The sequence below is a fragment of the Neoarius graeffei genome, chromosome 1 (assembly GCF_027579695.1).
Source record: "Neoarius graeffei isolate fNeoGra1 chromosome 1, fNeoGra1.pri, whole genome shotgun sequence".
Classification (NCBI taxonomy): Eukaryota; Metazoa; Chordata; class Actinopteri; order Siluriformes; family Ariidae; genus Neoarius; species Neoarius graeffei.
In genome coordinates, this window is record NC_083569.1 from 89,523,609 (window position 1) to 89,544,870 (window position 21,262).

Genomic DNA, 21,262 nt, shown 5'->3' on the forward strand with positions numbered 1-21,262 from the left:
TCTGGGTCCTCTCGAGGTTTCTTCCTCGTGTCATCTGAGGGAGTTTTTCCTAGCCACCGTCGCCACAGGCTCGCTCATCAGGGATAAACAAATTTATTAGGGACAAAATTAGCTGAGGTGTTTAAAGCCTTTAAATTTTCTGCAAAGCTGTTTTGCGACAATATTGTTAAAAGCGCTATACAAAGAAACTTGTGTCTTGCCTAGAGCAGTATGTTGGCATTCGTGGCACTGCTCTCCAATGGTTTAGGTCATACTTGGCAAATAGGAGCTTCGCTGTGATGATTGGCGACCTCTGTTCTTCATATGCATCCCTCTCTTGTGGGGTGCCACAGGGCTCTATTCTCGGCCCGATTCTGTTTTCTTTGTACGTTACCTCTGGGATCAATTATAAAAAAAAAACACAATCTGTCTTTTCATTTTTATGCTGATGATTTGCAGATATATTTGCCCATGAGACCAAATGAAAATACGGCGCTTACTAAGTTACTGGCTTGTATTACTGACGTAAAGCAGTGTCTGGCACGGAACTTTTTGCATTTGAACGACAGCAAAACAGAATGTATTTTATTTGGCACGTCACCCACGTCAAATGTTTTTACAACAAATTTTGGTACTCTGGCCCCCTTTTTTAAACCATTTGTACAAAATCTTGGGGTAACGTTTGACAGTGGGCTTAAATTTGATAAACAGATTAGTTCTGTTGTTAGAACGAGCTTTTTTCAACTTCGTCTCTTGGCCAAAGCGAAGCCGTTTCTTAGTCGGCAGGATCTCAAGAAGGCAATTCATGCATTTATCAGTTCGAGACTGGACTATTGTAATGCCCTGTATGTTGGCCTCAGCCAGTCTTCAATTTTACGTCTTCAACTTATACAGAACGCTGCGGCCTGATTTTTAACAAGCACGCCTAGACGTGAACACATTACTCCTGTGTTGTCGTCACTCCATTGGCTTCCAGTCTGTTTTAGAATTGATTTTAAACTTCTGTTTGTTTTTAATGCCATCAATGGCCTGGCTCCCTCTTACCTGTCTGAGATTTTAACTATTCGTGATCATGGTAGGGCCCTGTGTTCTTCGGGTCAGCTTCTGTTAGAAGCTCCAAGGTCGAGATATAAACAGTGGGGTGATCGTTCTTTTGCTGTCACGGCTCCCAGACTGTGGAACAATCTGCCCCCGACATCCGCACCACTATTGATCCCGGCCTTTTTAAATCCAAGTTGAAGACCTACTTTTTTAGATTGGCATACAATCCTGACTAGGGGAGTCTTATTTTTGAGGGGTGCTTCGTTTAGTCTGTTTTATTTCATGTACTTCTGAAAGGCTTCTGGTAATCTGCAGCACGGTGGCACCTTCCGCAGTCAAAACCTGTGTTTTTATGTTCTGTTTTATGGCTTTGATGTAAAGCACTTTGGGTACCTTTTGGTTATTGTAAAGGGCTATATAAATAAAATTTGATTGATTGAAAGAAACTGAGTTGACAATTCAAACAGGAAAAAAAAAAAAAAAAAAAACCTATGCAGCCATCTACAATATAGCTACATTGATATATGAACCTAGATCTGGTTTGAATTGAAAAGGAAAAGGTTGCTATTAAAGACAATCAGCATACGCTCTACTACTTACCAGAGAAAGCAAGTGAGAAATCTGCAATTCATCCCCGCGTCTTAAGCTGAACATTGACAGTTAATAAAAGCTCATCAGGAAATCTCCACAAAAGCACTGCCATGTGCAAAATTTGAGACACTGCAATGAAATACACGAGCAGCATGAAACCTGGTTATGCTAGAAAGGTAGCAGGGGCTAACGCTAACTAAAGAAGAAACCCGTAATGCTCGCGCTTCTGCTCCACTCAGGGCTGTTAAACCCAACATTTAACTGAACTGAACCACATCAGATCAGGAGTGAATTCAAGTTTAGAGAATCATTACTTATTTATTGTTTTGTGGATCATATGTACTAAACATCAGATCACATCTGACATGCTACTGCACGGCTCAAAAGTCGCGGTGGTCCGGTCGCCCAAGGCGACTTAATTTGTCATTTGGCGGGTAATTCCTGTCACGAGCCAGCCCGGCTGGCTAGTTGAAAATAAAAATAAAAAAAATATGAAGCGAAGATTCAGACACACCGCCAACTAAAGCCGCCACATATTAAGCGTGTGCCGTGTCTGTGTTCATCGATGTGTTTATCGGCAGGACGGAAAATACCGAAGAATTCCGAATCATATAGTGTACGAGTCAGGCTGTCAGTTTTTTCACTACTGCGCATGCATATAACGCATCTCGTTGAATATCGCAGTAATGACGTTATCAAATTCAATAGATGTGGCCACATTATCGTCCATTTAAACACGCGTTTTTGTTGTTTCATCTACATCGCAATGAAGCTTTGGCAGATGTGGAATTTTCTGAAAGGTGTACAGAAACCGCCAGAGCAGGGTCTCTGCACATTTCTGACCAGCAAAAATAATACTTTTTAAGACCATTTTAAGACCACTGAGTATAAAAATTAAGACCACTACCGCGGAACAAATACGTACAGTAAAAAAAAAAAGCACACTCTAGGTTAAGTTCAAAGCATTTTTTTTAATAAATAAGTGCATCTTCAGTTTACAAAACAGAACATTAGCTGCCTTCTCGATATTTTAATAGTAGGGTACTGCTGTAAACAGTGAGGAAACAAATTGATCTTCAGTTAACAAAACAGAACATTAACTGCCTTCTCGATATTTTAATAGTAGGGTACTGCCATGAACATAAACAGCGAGGAAACAAGGAAGTTTGACTACTGATCGAACTGCCTCAGTGCATCGGATTTCTCCTTAATGTCAGCCTTCAGGCCAACCAACTCCTCCCTTTTTTCTTTGGCTCGACGTCTGAGTGTGTTGGATTTTGTTATTAGAGTTGCCATTTTTGTTCCACCAGAATTTTCTGCTGTCAGCCATCTGGTCCGCTTCATTTTGTAGACTATCACATACCCCCTCCAATGCCACTCTCTTTCTTTTCAGCTCCTGAGAGCACTTGTGCTGGGACCCGGAGACGCTAAAGCTGGCGTTGCACTTTTTGTGACCGTAGAGGCGAACATTGGCATGGGGACTGTTGTTGCCCAACTAGCAGCATAGCGCATATGCTTTTCCCCTTTCGAGTGAGCGTCAAGGGCTTTACAGCCCATTGTTGTTAACTTGATGTCTTTCCGACATACCTTACATCTCGCTTCATATTCTGAAGTTGCTGTTGTTAGCCAACTTTTGTATTTTGGCTCCTCAAGCCACTTGTTACGAAACTTACACTTCCCCATTTCCGTTCATGTTCAACCACTTCTTCCTCGTCTGCTCTACTCTCAATGGTTCTACTACATGGATAAAAGAACACACTGCCCCCTGTGGCGTGGTTCCTGCGCTATTAGAACTAGTGCTAGACACACAACGGCTCTTGTGCTACTTGTTCAGCATCTTGATAACAAACGACGCTGGTTGAATAAATAACGTTAGCGCGGAAAAAAAATGCAGACACATGGTTTTTTTTTTTTTTTCATTTACCGTAGGCTACCCGGATGAAATTTAATACCTCCCATGTGAAATTTAATACCATAGCTCAAAAAATAGCGAAATATAATGCTTTTTAAGACCTTAAAAAACATATTAAAAATAAGACTTAAGACTTTTTAAGGATCCGCGGAGACCCTGCAGAGACGGGGACAAAGCGACCTCGGTCTGAAGAGGAGGAAAAGGCCACCGATAAAGCGTACGAGAAGGAGAAACGACAAAGGACTTATAAGCAAACATGGGAGCAGGGTAGGCCTTGGCTGCGATACGATTTTTATGGAATAATTCATTTTTTTTCAAGTTGATTCCTAGTCAATATGAAGCTCCTAATGCTTTCTCTCTCAAATGGTTAAATACAGAAAGTAGGGGTGGGACGCGATTAAAAATTTTAATCTAATTAATTAGAGCCTTTGAAATTAATTAATCGAAATTAATCGCATTTTAATCGCATAGAAATATCTGACTTGAGAACAGGTAGAAAGACATTTTTTCCACATGGATTTTGAATGACAATACATAAGCTTAAATCAACAAAATGTTTTTTTTTTTTTCAAAACCAAGATCAACAAGCCAGTGCAAATTCTGCCATAAAGTTCAGCATATTTAGGAAAGTTAATTTCAGAAATTCAGGTAGCTTTATAGGTATAGGTAGATCTTCTGTAAACTATAACTGTTTTTTTTTTTTGGGTAAAACGCAATACTTTCAAGTACATTCAGAACAAGGTAAACCCTGTTAGAAAACATCTCTGTTGCCTCTGAGGCTTTAACACACTTTGTTGATTTATCAACAGTTGAAATGATTACAAAAAAAATCAGAGAAATTAAATCAAATTCAGTTCAACTCTGAATAACATTGGCCAAGACAAACAGTTCAACATAGTGATCCATTAAAAAAAGTGCCATAAAGTTCAGCATATTTAGGAAAGTTAATTTCAGAAATTCAGGTAGCTTTATAGGTATAGGTAGATCTTCTGTAAACTATAACTGTTTTTTTTTTTTGGGTAAAACGCAATACTTTCAAGTACATTCAGAACAAGGTAAACCCTGTTAGAAAACATCTCTGTTGCCTCTGAGGCTTTAACACACTTTGTTGATTTATCAACAGTTGAAATGATTACAAAAAAAATCAGAGAAATTAAATCAAATTCAGTTCAACTCTGAATAACATTGGCCAAGACAAACAGTTCAACATAGTGATCCATTAAAAAAAGTGCCATAAAGTTCAGCATATTTAGGAAAGTTAATTTCAGAAATTCAGGTAGCTTTATAGGTATAGGTAGATCTTCTGTAAACTATAACACTTTTTTTTTGTAAAACGCAATTCTTTCAAGTACATTCAGAGCAATGTAAATAAACCCTGTTAGAAAACATCTCTCTGTTACCTCTGAGGCTTTAACACACTGTTGATTTATCAACGGTTGAAATGATTACAAAAAAATAAGAGAGAAATTAAATCAAACTCAGTCCAACTCTGAATAACATTGGCCAAGACAAACAGTTCAACATAAAGTGATCCATTAAAAAGTGCCAGTGATTGACCTCAATCTCAATTCTTCCAACATCCTTTTGAAAAATAACTGGCCAACTGGCCTCAGGATACATTTAACTGATTACTGCTCCTTCTCTTTCAGCCAGTTGCTGAGACAAACTAGCCTGTTGACATTTTCGGAGCTCAAGGCTGCCCTCTTCTTTTGAGCTATATTACCTGCCAGGGAGAATAATCTTTCGCAAGGGACAGAAGTGGCAGGGCTGCCCAGATACTTGCGGGCCAGGGCAGAGAGCTGTGGATGGGCTCCCTCATGAGTGGACCACCACTGCAGTGGGCAGTCTCTCACTGATGGTAGGCTCTGCCCTGTAACGGGTCAGGGCTCCTTTGGGCCAATCTTCATCCTCCGATTCAGAATCTGAATTATACAGCAGGAGGCTCCTCTTCCTTGCTGGCTCCTCTGTGCGTTCCGGAGTGGCTCTGCCTGGTTGTTTTTGCACCAGTGCCTCAATGCTGGTCCACACCTCTCCTCACTCTCCTCTTGGTAGACACTTTAGGTCCTTAAAATCAGAGTAAGAATCAGAAACAGGTTTGTTGTCGGTTGTCAGTCAGAGATTTACAGTGTAAAAGCTGGGTGAAATTCATTGTCATATATGGTTTCCATCATGTTGTTATTCCATAGAAGGGGGGGGGGCAGAGGAAACGGGTTCATAAGCAAGAAAAGAGAAAAATAAACACGACCATTACATGTTACCTTAAAACGAGGGTCGAGTGCTGTTGCCACCCTGAGCCATCCATGGTTGAGGGCATCCTCGCGTTGAGACAGTTCCTTTTCAAACGCAGCCTTGAACTTCACCACATAAGCTGGGTCGTCATCTGAGGCCTCCATGGTGCGGGTCAGGTGGCGGAGAGCAGGTAACACAACTGAGCACGACACATAATTCTCACCCCCAAGGAGCTCTGTCACACCTCTGCAGAGGATAGTTAATCAATCAATCAATCAATCAATCAATCAATCAATCAATATTATGTATATAGCACATCATACATAACTGTCATTCAATGTGCTAAAGAGTAGAGAAAGACAAGAAAGAAGGGTATTGCAATAGTCAACTCTACAGGTAATTAAAGCGTGGATTAATTTCTGCAAATCCTGTTTACATACAACATTTTTAATTTTAGCCATGTTCCTAAGGTGCCAAAAAGCTGATTACAGTGATTAATTATTTTGCCATTTAATAGTGGATTAAAAACAGTATCAACTTTATACTATAGTCATAGTGATATTAACATTCAGTACAATACATTTTGGAAGGGCAATTTAAGTTATACTGGACTCTCATAGTCAAATCACAATGTTTTGAATCCCATTAATGAAAGTTGGTGAGTGTTTACCTGCATGGTGAAAGTAGGGTTTCGAGCCTCTGCAGTCCGTCCCACTCAGCAGTAGTCAACATGGTGAGCTTGTGCTTCTGTTTGGCGAGCGTAGCCTTCACAGCATCTTGGTTCTTCAGCAGACGAGAGACCATCAACAGGGTGGAATTCCATCTTGTGGAAACGTCCTGCATCAGTGGCTCGTTGTCTTGGCCTAGTTGTGTTTGCTCCTGGTGCAGTTCCTCTGTGTTTGAGGGGCTGTGTTTAAAATGCCCGACTATCTTACGACATCTCGCCAGTGTGGCTGTGAACCCGCTGTCAGCAAGGCAAACTGTGATCGTCCTCTGTAACAGGTGAGCAACACATGGCATGTGCTGGAATGTGAGCCGTCTCATTGCAGCGGTCATGGCACAGGCACTGTCTGTTCCGATTGTGGTGACTTTCTGTGTGATTTCCCAGGCCTCTGCCACAGACTCAATCTTCTGCCACGTTTTCAGCAAAGTGCCTTGTGGTGATCTTCTTGATGGTTAAGGCAAACGAGTGAAGACGCCACTTGTTGCCAACAAAGTGTGCCGTCACACCGAGGTAATTTGCGTTGCTGACCGAGGTCCAGTGATCCCCAGTAATAGCGACGCATTCTGCTTTTTCCAACAAATTCTCTTTCTCTCCCTTTTCACTGTCGTAGAGCTGCTGGACCCTCTTTGTCATCGTTTTTCTGCATGGCAGCTCATACGTGGTGTCAGACAACGCAATCTGAAGTACCTTTTCCAGCCCCTTATCTTCTACCACTGCAATCGGTCTGCAGTCGAGAGCCGCCCAGTAAGCCAGCGCGTTGGTCATTTTCTCTGCCGTGGTCTTGCTGACCTTGCCCTTGAAACTCAGTTGATGTAGTGTGGGTTGGCTGTGTGTCGTTCGTGTTGGGTTAGCTTGCGCGCCATCTGCCAAGCTTGCTGCTACATGTTTGGCATTGAGGTGGTATTTCAGGCTTGATGCGCTGCGGTGATACGCGAACTCCTTGTTGCACAATTTACATACGACCACGCTCTTATCAACTCTCCCATCCTGTATTTTATAACAGAATTTCCCCTGCATGGGGCCAACTAAAACGTTCTCATCCGCTTCTTGTACTTCTTCCATCTCTCCTTCCAAAAACCAGCGTCCTTTGAAAACCGGCGTTCTTCTTCTCCTGTTCTTTTTCTGTTTCCGTCCGGCTGTATTCCATCACACATTAGTGCTGCCCCCACAGGTAAAATCCCAAACGACTTCTTCTGAGTTTCCAGAAGGCAGTGTACACCATCAGACGTAATGCCACTCTCCACGGCTCTAATGCAGAAGGATGTGTCTGTTATAGTGTGCGATTAAAATGCGTTTTTTTTAACGCGTTGATATTTGTGTGATTAATTAATCGAAATTAACGCGCTAATGTCCCAGCCCTAACAGAAAGCATGTTGGACATATTTTGGGTGCTATAGTCATAATAGTAAGTATATTTGTTTTCAATACTCATACACTAAGTTGCCAAGTTTTCCAATATATTATTATTTGTTGATATTATATTATGGTGCTCTGTGTTGTTCTCATTTATGTATTTAACAACAGTATCAAAATACTCGGGTCTCGAAATAAATGCACATTAGTCATGAACAATGGTAACTACTCTCTTTTGCGTTATTTTTGACAGAAGTAAAATTCACACATGAACAAATTTTGGCGAGTTGATTTTCTGTTTCGCTAGTCACTTTGGAAGGTAACTAGTCCGGCTGGCTGGTGAAAAAAAATATATGAATCTCTAGGCCTGTACTAGTACCGATACGCATAACGTTCAGTTATTCAGTCGGTTTAAAGGCAATGTGAGGCTCCTGTTTGAAAGCTACACTACCGTTCAAAAGTTTGGGGTCACCCAGACAATTGTGTGTTTTCCATGAAAAGTCACATTTTATTTACCACCATAAATTGTAAAATGAATAGAAAATATAGTCAAGACATTTTTCTGGCCATTTTGAGCATTTAATCGACCCCACAAATGTGATGCTCCAGAAACTCAATCTGCTCAAAGGAAGGTCAGTTTTATAGCTTCTCTAAAGAGCTAAACTGTTTTCAGCTGTGCTAACATGATTGTACAAGGGTTTTCTAATCATCCATTAGCCTTCTGAGGCAATGAGCAAACACATTGTACCATTAGAACACTGGAGTGATAGTTGCTGGAAATGGGCCTCTATACACCTATGGAGATATTGCACCAAAAACCAGACATTTGCAGCTAGAATAGTCATTTACCACATTAGCAATGTATAGAGTGGATTTCTGATTAGTTTAAAGTGATCTTCATTGAAAAGAACAGTGCTTTTCTTTCAAAAATAAGGACATTTCAAAGTGACCCCAAACTTTTGAACGGTAGTGTACATCAGACCAATACATATAAACTACTTTGCATAATAAATTCTCTCTAACACACAACTGAAGACTTGAATAAACACAGGATATGTCTGGCAGCCATCTTGGCTAGGTAATGTACAACAATGCAGTTAAAGGTGCTGACTGCAAAGTCATCAGAAATTAAAAAAAAAAAATTTGGGCGTGACATTTTCCTGTCTCACATGTGGAGGAAACGATCATTTTGCTGTCCTGAGGGTCGCTTTCCTCTGTTCTGGGACTGAGCATCCTGCCTTGAGGTAAACAGTACGGCGCTACGGAAACAGCCGAACACGAGGAGCTTTAACTAATTAGCAGAACTATGGAACTGAGTCACACCAAGATGGCAACGTGCGGAAAACATCGTGACTCTGCATCGACCTCGGAGAGTTTTCAGTCACAGGGATATAATTTATGGTTGGCATTCGCGAACAAATCTGTGAAACAAAAGATGACTCTCTCTTTTCTCTGTTCCTGCTTTTGTGTTCTCGTTTCTTTCTCTGTAAGACCAAAACATTAGGTGTATAACTCCATGCTCGCTACTGTGGAGTCAAGCCCACGCATTCTCAGGCTAAGATAGCTAAGCGCTAGCTAGAATGATTTAGTTATCTGTCCAGAAAAATGAGGTCATCTAATCTTGCTCCATCTTGCAGCTGCACTCACTAGTCAGGTTTTCCTTTTCTTTTCCGCTGGAGGGAGCGTCGAGTCCGCCATGTTTGCCCACACCGACTTGTTTTGGTTAACAGTAGGTCAGACACCCCACGGTGGTCACATGATATTGTTGCTCAGTTACTTCAGCAATCTCCGGAATCGTAAAACGCGGGACGCTTTTTATCTCAGCAAAACATTTACACACAGGATACACGGTGTGTGCAGCAGTGAAACATCTCCAAACTCCAACAGCAACAGAAATAAAACATTTTACCCAGAATTCAACTTTGCAGTCAGAAGCTTAAAAAGCAATTCTGACTCCGCTCTAACTGTGGAGTGGAGGAACAGACAGTCACCTCTGAGTGGAGGAATAGGGGGCAGCAGGTTGGGTGCAGGTCCTGCTTCTGGGGCCCGGGTGCCTGGTGGTCCCACCTGCTGCAGCTTAACCAACTCCTGCTGCCTCTCGTGCTCCAGCAGCTGTGCAGCCTGGAGACAAACAGGAGAAGCTTAGTGGTGAAATGGGAACGAAACCCGCTGAACACGTTCAAATTAATTCATTTTTTTTTTTTTAGCCGAGTCTCAGAGTACCAAACTAAAACCTGTGTACATGAGTACAGTGGTTATAACGTTCTTACTCTCTTCTGTTGCTCGAGAAGCTCCTGCTCCTTCAGCTGCTCCTCCATCACTCTGGAATCGCCGTGAAACACCACACACACACACAAATCCGTCTCACTTCCATCAGCAGGCACCCAAATTGTGGGTCATAAGAAGGAAACCATCTTAAACAGACAATATCACATCGACATTGTGATAAATTACGCCACTAACTGCATTTCAGAGAGACACAGTTTGTGCCCAACACTGTTCCTTGTAGCAAGCAGCAGCAGTTTAACGACCAGGGCTGTGAAATAGAAATGACAAAATCCGAGGAAACAATTTTAGCAGGGGGTCTGGGAGGAGCAGCCCCCCAGGAGCCAGGGGCCCATAGGGCCCCAGAAGCTGAACAGATTGTGTGTATATTGATAGATTTGAAGCATCTCCTGAAAGCAAATATTTTCTCAACCATGCCATTTAATTTGAACTGTTTATTATTGTTATTATAAATTGAATATATAAAATGTGAACAAGATGGTCTACCTGGTAATCTATAGTTCGACAGCTTCAATTTCACCAATTCCGCATGTTTTTTTCCTTTAACATGGTCAACCAAACGCGTTCTTCCACCAGAACCGTACTTCACATCCTGATGGCACAAGATGCGGTAAGCTTTCCCCGGTTCTTTTATCTTCCGTATGTGCTCTTTCACTACCGAATTTAAACTCCAGCCATCGCCAATTCCATGGATTTTTGATGCCGTTTTCCTTGTCAAACGTTTTTGACATCGTCGGTCTTCCCGTCCTCCCTCTGAACGATGTCCCTCCGTGACACGGACATACCGCGAAATTCTCCTTTTCAAAACCGTTGATATCGAAAGCGTGTTTAAAGAGCACAAGATTCGTGCCATGGTTTGTAAGCATGGCGCAAATGCCGTAAACCGGTCTGTCATTGTTGCAAAAGAACCCCCCCCCCCAATTTTTATTGCAAAATTAGATGATTTACTAAAATGATAATTTTTGGCGGCCAAATTCGCGGAATTCTGCGTTTTTTTTCACAGCCCTGAAAGACTAAAACATACTTTTAGCTACATTTTGAGGTTTGCTTTGGTTAAACCAAAATACTGATACTTTTCATGCATTGTTGGAATGTTTTATGTACAGGATATTTTTCAGACACTCTGCCCACCAATTAATAAGTTGTCCATTCCTGGTATGATTTGTAGTTGCTGAGAAAAAGGGTGTTTCAAACAGAGAGGTTTAAAAAAAAAAAAAACCCAACAGTCTTATCCCCTCCTCAGATTCTTTCAAATCTATTTAAGCACGGCCTTATCATACCTGACCGGCCCTCTGAGCGATCTTCTGCGGGTCGTCCTGTGCCATGCCAGAGGAGATGCCCGGTGGCTCCATGCTCATGCCAGGTGGAGGTGGTCCTCCCATTATACCCATGGCCTGCAGCACGCCCATGCCTGGCGGCAGAGGCATAGATGGCATTGGGGGCATGGGAGGCAGACCTGGCATCTGACACAGTGAGAGAATTTGCATGAGACAAAAGGTACTCTTGTTGGACACCATAACTTTAAATCCCCCAACTGTCCCATCACTCCAACATCGTGCTAAGCAAAACAGTGTTTGCTTTTCAACTGTTAGCTACCTTACAATGATCTGAAACAAGAGCCTGCAGAGATCCCTTACCGTCGTCATGGCCTTGTCGTCTCCGCCGGGCAAGCTGGGTTTAGTCAACATCACACCGGTCTGAGGAAACAAATCACAATCTCCAGTTCGTCACTGATGAAAACAAGACGCACATGGCTTTTACACCGTTCTGTCAGCATCACGCTTTAGACTGTCGCTGTGAACAATAACTCAAGCCACTGTCTGTGGTACAAGTAGCTTAGTAACAAGAAGACCCAAAATATATTTCACAAGAAACAATTTCGTCAGAAAATAAGAAAACGGTTCCTCTACACTCAGTCCGAGAGTGCAGAAAGAAAGGGAACATCAAAAGACTACGGATTTAAAACCTTCCCGAGAACATACAGGGTGTCCAAAACCAACAGGACCTAAATTACAAGTTGTCGTACTTATTTATTTCCACTTATTTTCCCCCCCCATACAGGTGGCATTAAAATAAACTGGATGAAAAGGAAGAGAGCTTGCTTCTTCGTCTTGGTTCCTGACTTTTCGGACACCCTGTACATCGCTTCGATAACTGAATGTTCATCCATCTAGAAAAGAGCGCCTCTGCATTTCATACTTGTCCACCAGATAGGCGCAAGAAACGTTATAAAGTGACCTGAAAGCATTTATGAAAAACTGAAAGAACTTCAAATTGACTTTAAAGCATTGCTGCCAGTGTACAAATCTCTAAATGGTACAGGGCCCAATTACCTCTCTGATATGTTGCAGCGGCCTAACCCAATCAGATCTACCAGATCGCAGCAGAAAAATTTACTGGTAAAACCTGTTGTTAAAACAAAGTGTGGTGAAGCAGCTTTTAGCTACTATGCAGTACAACTATGGAACCAACTCCCAGAGGACATCAAAAATGCTCCTGCTGTTGGCAGCTTCAAATCTAGACTAAAGACCAAGCTGTTCTCAGATGCTTTCTGCTAACTGATAAATATCTTTACGTTTTAAACTTTACTTAACTTTTACAGTCTCTGCATGTTTTAAACTTTACTTAACTTTTCTGTTTTATTCTGCTGTTTTTTTACTGAACTTTTACTTCATTTTATTTCTACTATTGTTTAATTCTTATTTTTTTCTCTCTTCTTCCCCCTTTATTTTATGTAATTTTATTTTCTATTGTTTACTGTTTTGCCTTTACCTCTGTAAAGCACACTGAACTGCCACTGTGTATGAAATGTGCTATATAAATAAACTTGCCTTGAGTTGTATAGTTTCTGTATAGACTAAGTTTAATCTTGAATAATAAAAGATTGTGTTTAAACCTCGAAATGTGAGGTGTGTGAGGGACTAATTTCAGAGGATAAACTTCATATGCAAGTCTTAGGCACGTGCAAAGAATTTCTGTAGAGCAAAGAGGAGTTCAAAAATAATGAAACTGAATGCTTAAGATGTTAAAAAAAAAAAAAAAAACTATAAAGAGCAGCAAACAGTAATAAATGAAACAGTCAGTGTTGGGTGTGATGACCCTTTGCTTAAAAAAAAAAAAAAAAAAAGTGTTCTGAGGGCACAATATCCCCCGCTGGCAACTCAGCCATAACTCTGGTAAAATGTGACTGAATTGAATGAAATTGCAATGTGTGTATTACCGACATACAACAAAGAAATCTGACAAGTTTCATGAAATTCCTCCAAAAACTGCGAGAGGAGTTGATTTCAGGAGGTGAGTACCGTTCCTGGGGCGGATGGATATCAGACACCGCCACGACATAATCCCCCTTCGGACCTTTCAGCCAGCAGGAGACAAAAATTGCGAGGGAAGTTGATTTCAGAAAGCAAGCACATCTTGATGAAATTGCCAAAGTACAAGTTTGTTAATAATCAAGGGCATAACTCTGGTAAAAAATTTGCCCAAATTAAACGAAATTTCAACACGTGTATAACTGTAATATAACAAACTCTTTTACCAAATTGGGTGAAATTCCTCCACAAATTGTGAGAGGAGTTGATTTCAGAAGAAAAACACACCCTCATGACATCGTCAATCAAGCGCTGTAACTCTGGTCAAATGTGACCCAATTTAACAAAATTGTAATGTGTGTATTACTGACATCTAACAAAGAACCCTGCCAAGTTTCGTGACATTCCTCCACAAATTGTGAGAGGAGATGATTTCAGAAGGTGAGCACCCTTCCCAGGACAGACGGATGTCGCCATGACATCATCCCCCTTCGGGCCTTTCAGCGTCTCTCAGGTACAATTTGTGCAGTTTTATAAAAGTTTTATAACATACTCAAAGCAGCAGCCAGAGTACGTTCTTTTGATGCAAACATTTTCCTCGAACATTTATTTCTGTGCTGGAAAACTAATGCACTAAGGTTTAGAAATCTAATGTTTTTGAAAAGCCACCTTTGTCACATGCACACTCAAGCACAGTGAAATTTATCCTCTGCATTTAACAGTGAGCAATGAGAGCGTGCACACTCGGAGCAGTGGGCGGCCATGCTACAGCGCCCGGGGAGCAGTTAGGTGCCTCGCTCAAGGGCGCTTCAGCCCATGGCTGCCTCATGTTAACCTCACCACATGTCTTTGAACTGACTCGATAATGTAGATATCAGAAAATAAAAGTCTATATCCGTAAGCCATAGCCGAATGGATAGAGAAGCAGCTTTGGGATCAAAAGGTTGCTGGTTTGAGTCCCCGGTCCAGCAGGATGCTGAACATATCTGTTTAGTCAAGCCTTGTGTTAATGGTGTTTATGAGGTAAAGGAGTAGATCTGGAGGGTCCTCAGACAGAGTGTTTTGGTAAACTGGGATGTATGGATGCTGTCAGTCCCCCACTCGCTTGCTCACTCGAGTTTGTTGATGGTGTAGTGGCTGCTGCTTTATGTCCCGGGGCTCCCTCATGCCTGTGTTACCTTCTGGCTCTCTCCTTTTAGTTATGAAGTCATAGTTGCCAGAGTCCCTGCTTGTACACAGTGCAATATGTATACTGTTCCTACTTATTCAGGTGACATTGGGCATACCCAACTACCTGTGTTTTCTCTCCCCCCAAATCTGTCCCTCTGAGTTACATGTCAGTCCTGGGATCAAGATGCTGACCCCTTCTGCTCCTCGGACCTGCCTGATCCGTCCTGGTGTCCTGTGTCTGGTTGGAGTCTCATCACATTGCTCCTGAGGAGGACAGCCCCATGTGGACAGTTGGGGGTCGCGCCTGGAGGATGCTCTGGACTCTTGCATACCCCTTTTCCACCAAATCAGTTCCAGGGCTGGTTCGGGGCCAGTATTGGTGCTGGTTCACAACTCGTTCAACTTGCGAGTCAGCTGAGAACCAGTTTGCTTTTCCATAGCTCGGGGTCCTAAGGGGGAGCCACGTCATTATGTCGCTGTATAAGTCAGTTACGTCGCTGCGTTTGCATAAACCTTGGCGCGAACATCGAAGCAACAACAACACGGAGAAGAAGCAGCAGCAACAACAACAACTGATGACTTCGCGTTTGTACAGCTGCTGCTTCTCTCCGCTTAAAAATGGCAATCTTTCGCGGTCTTGCTATTGTTGGTCTTAACAACTCCGCCCCCCCGCTGACATAAGCGGTTCTTTCCTCTGGCCCAGCAAAGAGCTGGTGCTACCCTGGAACCGGTTTTTCTGGTCCCAGAGCCAGTTCTTTGTCAGTGGAAACAGAAAACCCGGTTCCAAACTAAGTACTGGCCCGAACCAGCCGTGGAACTGCTTTGGTGGAAAAGGGGCAGCAGTGGTGCTTTTGTGGCTGGGGACTGCCGCTGACTTGCTGACTTTAGGACTGCAGCTGTCGTGAATGGTTTTGCGCTTGGGTTTCTGTCGGTGGGGGGTTTATAGCATTAACGAAGCTGACTTTATGTTAGGACTGTTAATGTTATAGTCATGTCTGTTGTTGCCCAAATGAGGATGGGTTCCCTTTTGAGTCTGGTTCCTCTTGAGTAGGGCTGCAGACCGGTACTGTACCATGAATATCGATTCGGTACAGGTCCAAAATACCGGATCATGAAGTACCGGTACTGTACCGATATAAATTTACACCAAATTTCTGCTTATTTTGTGACTGAACATGTGTAAATCCTACCACAAAAACAAAAATTTAGCACTGGAAAAGACGCAAAATGCCGCACTGAAACTTGAAATCAGCCATCTTTGATTTGAGATCCTCTCGCCAGTCTCACGAGACATTGCAAGAGCTTGGCTGATCCAGCGTTCTGAATGGTCAAAAAGACTCAATCAGGTCAGCCATTTTTCCTTTGCTGGCATTGGCAGTCTTTGCTGCTTTGTGTAATTTTGCCGCGCAAATTAAAGACTACGCGCAGTCCGCGGCCTATAGTACTCTAGTGTAGTCACTTCTCGCTGTGAGACAACTTATGACTTTTTGTCCCAAGTTAACTATAGTGCGAGACTGAGAAGTGAGGTAGGACCAACACCCGGGACACAAAAAGGGCACAGAGCATCAGGGACCAAACACTCCCACAACACAGACTATTCACACTCCTACCATCTGGCAGACGCTACAGGAGTGTGAAAGCAAGGACTACTAGACTGACAAACAGTTTTTACCCCCAGGCCATCAGGCTTTTGAACCACGGATTATAATCACCATCTCCCTCTATATTTCCATCAGGCTTTGTGCCACAGATTATATTAGCAATTTCGCACAAGGCATTGCACAGTACATCGACCTCTATTCTTGCACATTGTTTGTTTGCCTCTCCCTTTTTTTTTTTTTTTAAAAGATATTGCACAATATATCTATTAGGGCTGTAACAATATGCGCATCGAAATACGCAGAGCCACGATCCGTGTCGCGATACAAGAAGGCAGAATCGCGGTACACCCTTTCAAACTTCTCCTCAGCCCAAAAACAGAGGCGCTTCCAAACTTCAATTTATGAACACTTTACTTTTTATTTAAATTACATTTTAAACTTACTTAAATTACTTTTATTTTTTATATCTATTAGTAAGTCGTTTTTTCGCCGACTGGCGACAATCTTCTGCGAGTCACGCAACGTCCACACTCGCCACTGGCAGAGCATTCATTTCTTTTAAGCGGTCGCCATTCTGGTTGCGACACGGGGAGCGAATCTGTAAACAAGCAGCTCATTGGCTGGCTAGGTGTGCCACAAGCCAATCACAATCACTTGACCCGAAAGGCATGCAGTGTTGCCAGATTGGGCGGTTTCAGGTGCTTTTTGGCTGGTTTTGAACATATTTTGGGGTGCAAAACGTTAGCAGTATCCGGCAACACTGAAGGCATCTGCTTGGGCGGAAGCCTTCTGCAGTAGTTACATTTTGACACGCGAGCAATGTTTCACTATAAAAATTCCGTAATTTCCATCTGTTTTCCACGATCACAGAAAATCATTGGCCCTATGAGAGTGAGACAGTGAGAGCCACCCCCCACAAAAAAAAAAAAATCTTAACGGATTTACACGATTTGGAAACATGACTTTCAGAACCGAAAAAAACAGAGCTTCCGGCTCAACAGTATTATTTTGAGAAATAAAACAATCTTTGGATATACATTTTTGCATACATATTACTCATTTTTTATATATATATATATTTTTTTTTCTTTTTATTTTGGTAAGCGTAGTTTGGTCAGGCAGTTGCAAAATAAGAGTTTCATTACCCAATAATAAACCGCTGTGTCTGTTATTGTGTATATGACAAATACAAACCTTGAAACCTAGTTATGCTTGGTTTTCTTTGAATAAAGATACTGACAAGTTATCAACAGTTTATTAATGATTCTGTCATTATTAAAGTAGTTCAGAAGAATTTGTCAAATTGTTCAGGTACAGGTCCAGACCTGTACCTAAACCTCTGTACCGGTACCCAATGTTACGTTTAGGTACACACAGGCCCGGCGCCGTGGGGGGGTGAAAGGGGGCGTTGCCCCCTCGTGGCTACAGCCCCGCCCCCTCAACGGACACTCAGATCACTTAATTGTTTTCTTATGAAAATATAATGCATTATAGACGTACTAATAATTTGCATTTTCAAATACGAAATATTAAGTGGTTGCGCATTGCACAAAAATACATTTCACATAAAATCACTACTAAAACTGGCACGGTAGAACAAATCTGATTGGTTGTTATGATTCTTACGTTGCACATTGTTACTCTTTCATTGCTGACGCTGTACACGCAGGCAAAGGGTTTTGAGAGTGTTGGCGGTTAGCTCATAGTTTGCTGATGACCGTGTGTTAGATGGCATCAAAATGGATGGATTGTGTCAAAACACGTCACCCCCCCATGCAGCAGGGGTGAAAATTCATCACTTCAGAGTGTTTTGTCCCCTACACGCCTAAACTGGGATCGCGGATTAAGTGGTTAGCGTTGACTCGGTGTGAGTCAGGAAGGCTATTACTGGTGCAGCCACGGGGTCTGTTGATTTTTTTAAATTATGATTTTGGCCGCCGAGCCAAGTACCTTAGACTTGCATTGACGTTTTCATGCCGCAGAGCTATTTGTATGTATTTTAAATGTAAAGGACTTGCCTGTAGGTTTGTGTGTGTGTTGTCTATGTTTGGCATCTTTCCGGTTGTACCGCGTGTCTGTGAGAAAACTGGAGGGGAGGGTTAACAGGTGGGCACGGGGGCTGATAAAGCGCAACTGCCCTGGTAATATGTCACATGATTTTCCCGGACTAAAGCAACCTTCGGGGCCGTGGTTTTGTGGTTGGCGCAGTTAACTGTTTGAAACACGTTGTCAGACCGCCATCACTACTACACACTATATGAAAAAATATTTGCCCCCTTGCGATTTCTAATTGCCCCCTTACTAAACTGTTCCTGGCGCCGGGCCTGGGTACGCAGCCCTACTCTCGAGCTTTCTTCCTCATGTCGTCTGAGGGAGTTTTTCCTTGCCACCGGCTGCTCATTGCGGATAGATTAGGGATAAAATTAGCTCATGTTTTAAGTCGTTCAGATTCTGTAAAGCTGCTTTGCGACAGTGTTTATTGTTAAAAGCGCTATACAAATAAACTTGACTTGACCTGAACCCCAGGCTGCTCTGTGTATGTGGATGAGAGCATCTGCTAAATGCCATTAATGTAATATAACAAAGTTTGTACTAAAAAAAAATTGCCCAAGACTTTTGCACAGTACAAATGGTGGGAAGTGGGCTTTGTGAAATGTTACCTGCATCATGTAGGATTTCAGTCTGTCTATTAACTCTTCTCTCGGGCCTAAAGACAGAACAGAGCACAGCACACTTTCAGCATTTACACACTCAAAGCTTAAAAAGAAGAAAACTCCAGCGGAAGTGAATATATTAGAAACGGAAGTGAGTGAAAAAGGGAGGTTTAAGCCTTGAGGGACTGAGTAAACTGTGCTGGAGCTCACCGTTAACGCTTTTCCACACAAACATGGCGGACCGCCTCATTCATTTACACCAGGCTCAGCGCCATTAGGAATAAAACACGGCCTTACACAGGCGCACGCAATAAAATACAGAGAGACAAAACATTCTGCAACAAGGCAAGTTATGAAATCACACCAAGCTATAGCCGGTTTTGTTTTTCTAACGCTAACATACAGCGCTGCTTGCCGTTAGCTGAGCTAGCTAACCGGCGCACTCACTCGGGGGTTGTTTGTTTGTAGATGAGCTCGTTTTTCTCACCCATAACAGGCGCTCCGCTCTCCGTCAGTTTGGTCTGTAACTCGGGGCCGCTCCATGAGTTCAGGTCCGGGTTCGGCTCTGTGCCCGGGATTCCATCAGCCGCCATCTTTATTTTCTTATTTGCACACAGCGCGCTGCACACAACACATTCACACAGATCTGGCGCAGAGGATCATGGGAACTTCCGCATACGTCCAGCCAACGCGAACGGGGCGCACATGCGCATACACACAACAGTCTTCCTCAGAAATGTGAATGTGTGTTTGAGCAGATAGATTTCCTCAGAGGATATTCTGTGTAAATTATAGCAATTCTATATAATTTAGTCAGTAAATATACACATACTGAAGTATCAGAAACATATTTTAAAACAAGTGTTGCCAGGCAAAACAAACCTCACCTGGGAGCACTTACTCATCATGAATATGAAGTGAGTAAGTAAAATGTATTTCTAAAGCACATTTAAACACAGTTTACACTGACCAAAGTGCTGTACAGAGTGTAAAAATAAATAGATATAAAATATATAAAGAAACAAACAACTGATTTAAACATCAGCAACAAAAGACAAACACTTAATTACTGACATGACAAAAGAAAAACAGTTAAAATGTAGGGAATGCTGATGCTAACTTGGTGTATGAGTATTGAAAACAAATATACTATCATGACTATAGCACCCAAAATATGTACAACATGCTTTCTGTATTTAACCATTTATGAGAGAGAAAGCATTAGGAGCTTCATATTGACTAGGAATCAACTTGAAAAAAATTAATTATCCCATAAAAATCGTATCGCAGCCGAGGCCTACCCTGCTCCCACGTTTGCTTATAAGTCCTTTGTCGTTTCTCCTTCTCATACGCTTTATCGGTGGCCTTTTTCTCCTCTTCAGACCGAGGTCGCTTTGTTCCCGTCTCTGGCGGTTTCTGTACACCTTTCAGAAAATTCCACATCGCAATGTAGCTTTGGCAGATGTAGATGTAAACAACAACAAAAACGCGTGTTTAAATGGGCGATAATGTGGCCACATCTATTGAATTTGATAACGTCGTTACCGCGATATTCAACGAGATGCGTTATATGCATGTGCAGTAGTGAAAAAACCGACAGCCTGACTCGTACATGATATGATTCGGAATTCTTCGGTATTTTCCGTCCCGCCGATAAACACATCGATGAACACAGACACGGCACATGCTTAATATGTGGCGGCTTTAGTTGACGGTGTGTCTGAATCTTCGCTTCATATATATTTTTTATTTTCAACTAAGTGACAGGAATTACCCGCCAAATGACAAATTAAGTCGCCTCGGGCGACCGGACCACCGCGAATTTCGAGCCGTGTAAGGCATGGATGACTTTTTCCAGGTCATTGTATGACAGAACAGATTTAAGTTTTGCAATGATCCTTAATTGGTAGAAACTAGTCTTAACAACAGAAGAGATTTGTTTGTCTAGGCTGAGTTGGGAGTCTAGAATAACACCCAGGTTTCTTGCATGGGTTTTGACAAATGGAGTAAGAGAGCCAAGGTTGCCAGAGATGGAATTTCTGGATTTTTGGGGGCCGAAGATTATGACCTCAGTTTTGTCTTCGTTTAACAGGAGGAAGTTATTGGCCATCCAGTTTTGAATTTCTTTAAGGCAGTCCAGAAGAGGCTACAAGGAATTTCCAGATTTTAGAGGGAGGTACAATTGGGAATCGTCAGCATAAAAGTGGAATGTAATATTAAATTTTCTAATGATGTTACCCAGTGGGACCATATATAGGCAAAAAAGAACAGGACCCAGGATGGACCCCTGGGGGACACCGCAAGACGCAGGGGGTGAGGAGTATTGGCCTATGGACACTGAAAAGGTTCTTTGCTGGAGGTATGAGTGGAACCATTTTAGAGCAGAACCCTTAATCCCAACCCACTGTTCA

General features: G+C 42.3%; 2 protein-coding genes across 13 annotated transcripts in view; both read right to left on the reverse strand.

The window, feature by feature from the left end:
* LOC132867451 (splicing factor 3B subunit 2-like) overlaps positions 1-19,519 on the reverse strand; it is an 81,530-nt gene extending 62,011 nt beyond the window's left edge. For all 12 annotated transcript variants that reach the window (XR_009650744.1, XR_009650748.1, XR_009650741.1 and 9 more), the window contains exons 1-6: positions 19,339-19,519; positions 18,858-18,904; positions 11,753-11,812; positions 11,395-11,578; positions 10,100-10,161; positions 9,821-9,950 (exon numbers count right to left, since the gene is read on the reverse strand). Coding sequence is in view for 1 of the 12 variants with exons in the window: in XM_060900665.1 (XP_060756648.1) it covers positions 9,821-9,950; positions 10,100-10,161; positions 11,395-11,578; positions 11,753-11,812; positions 18,858-18,904; positions 19,339-19,444 (589 nt within the window). In the remaining 11 variants the exon portion in view is untranslated. The remainder of the gene's footprint in view (positions 1-9,820; positions 9,951-10,099; positions 10,162-11,394; positions 11,579-11,752; positions 11,813-18,857; positions 18,905-19,338) is intronic.
* On the reverse strand, positions 3,962-7,633 carry LOC132867820 (E3 SUMO-protein ligase ZBED1-like). Its single transcript, XM_060900825.1, has 3 exons — positions 6,423-7,633; positions 5,782-5,998; positions 3,962-5,587 (listed from the first exon to the last, which is right to left on the reverse strand). The coding sequence occupies exons 1-3, from the start codon at positions 6,806-6,808 to the stop codon at positions 5,558-5,560; spliced, it is 633 nt and encodes a 210-aa protein (XP_060756808.1). The 5' UTR covers positions 6,809-7,633; the 3' UTR covers positions 3,962-5,557.
* Positions 19,520-21,262: the final 1,743 nt, after the last annotated feature.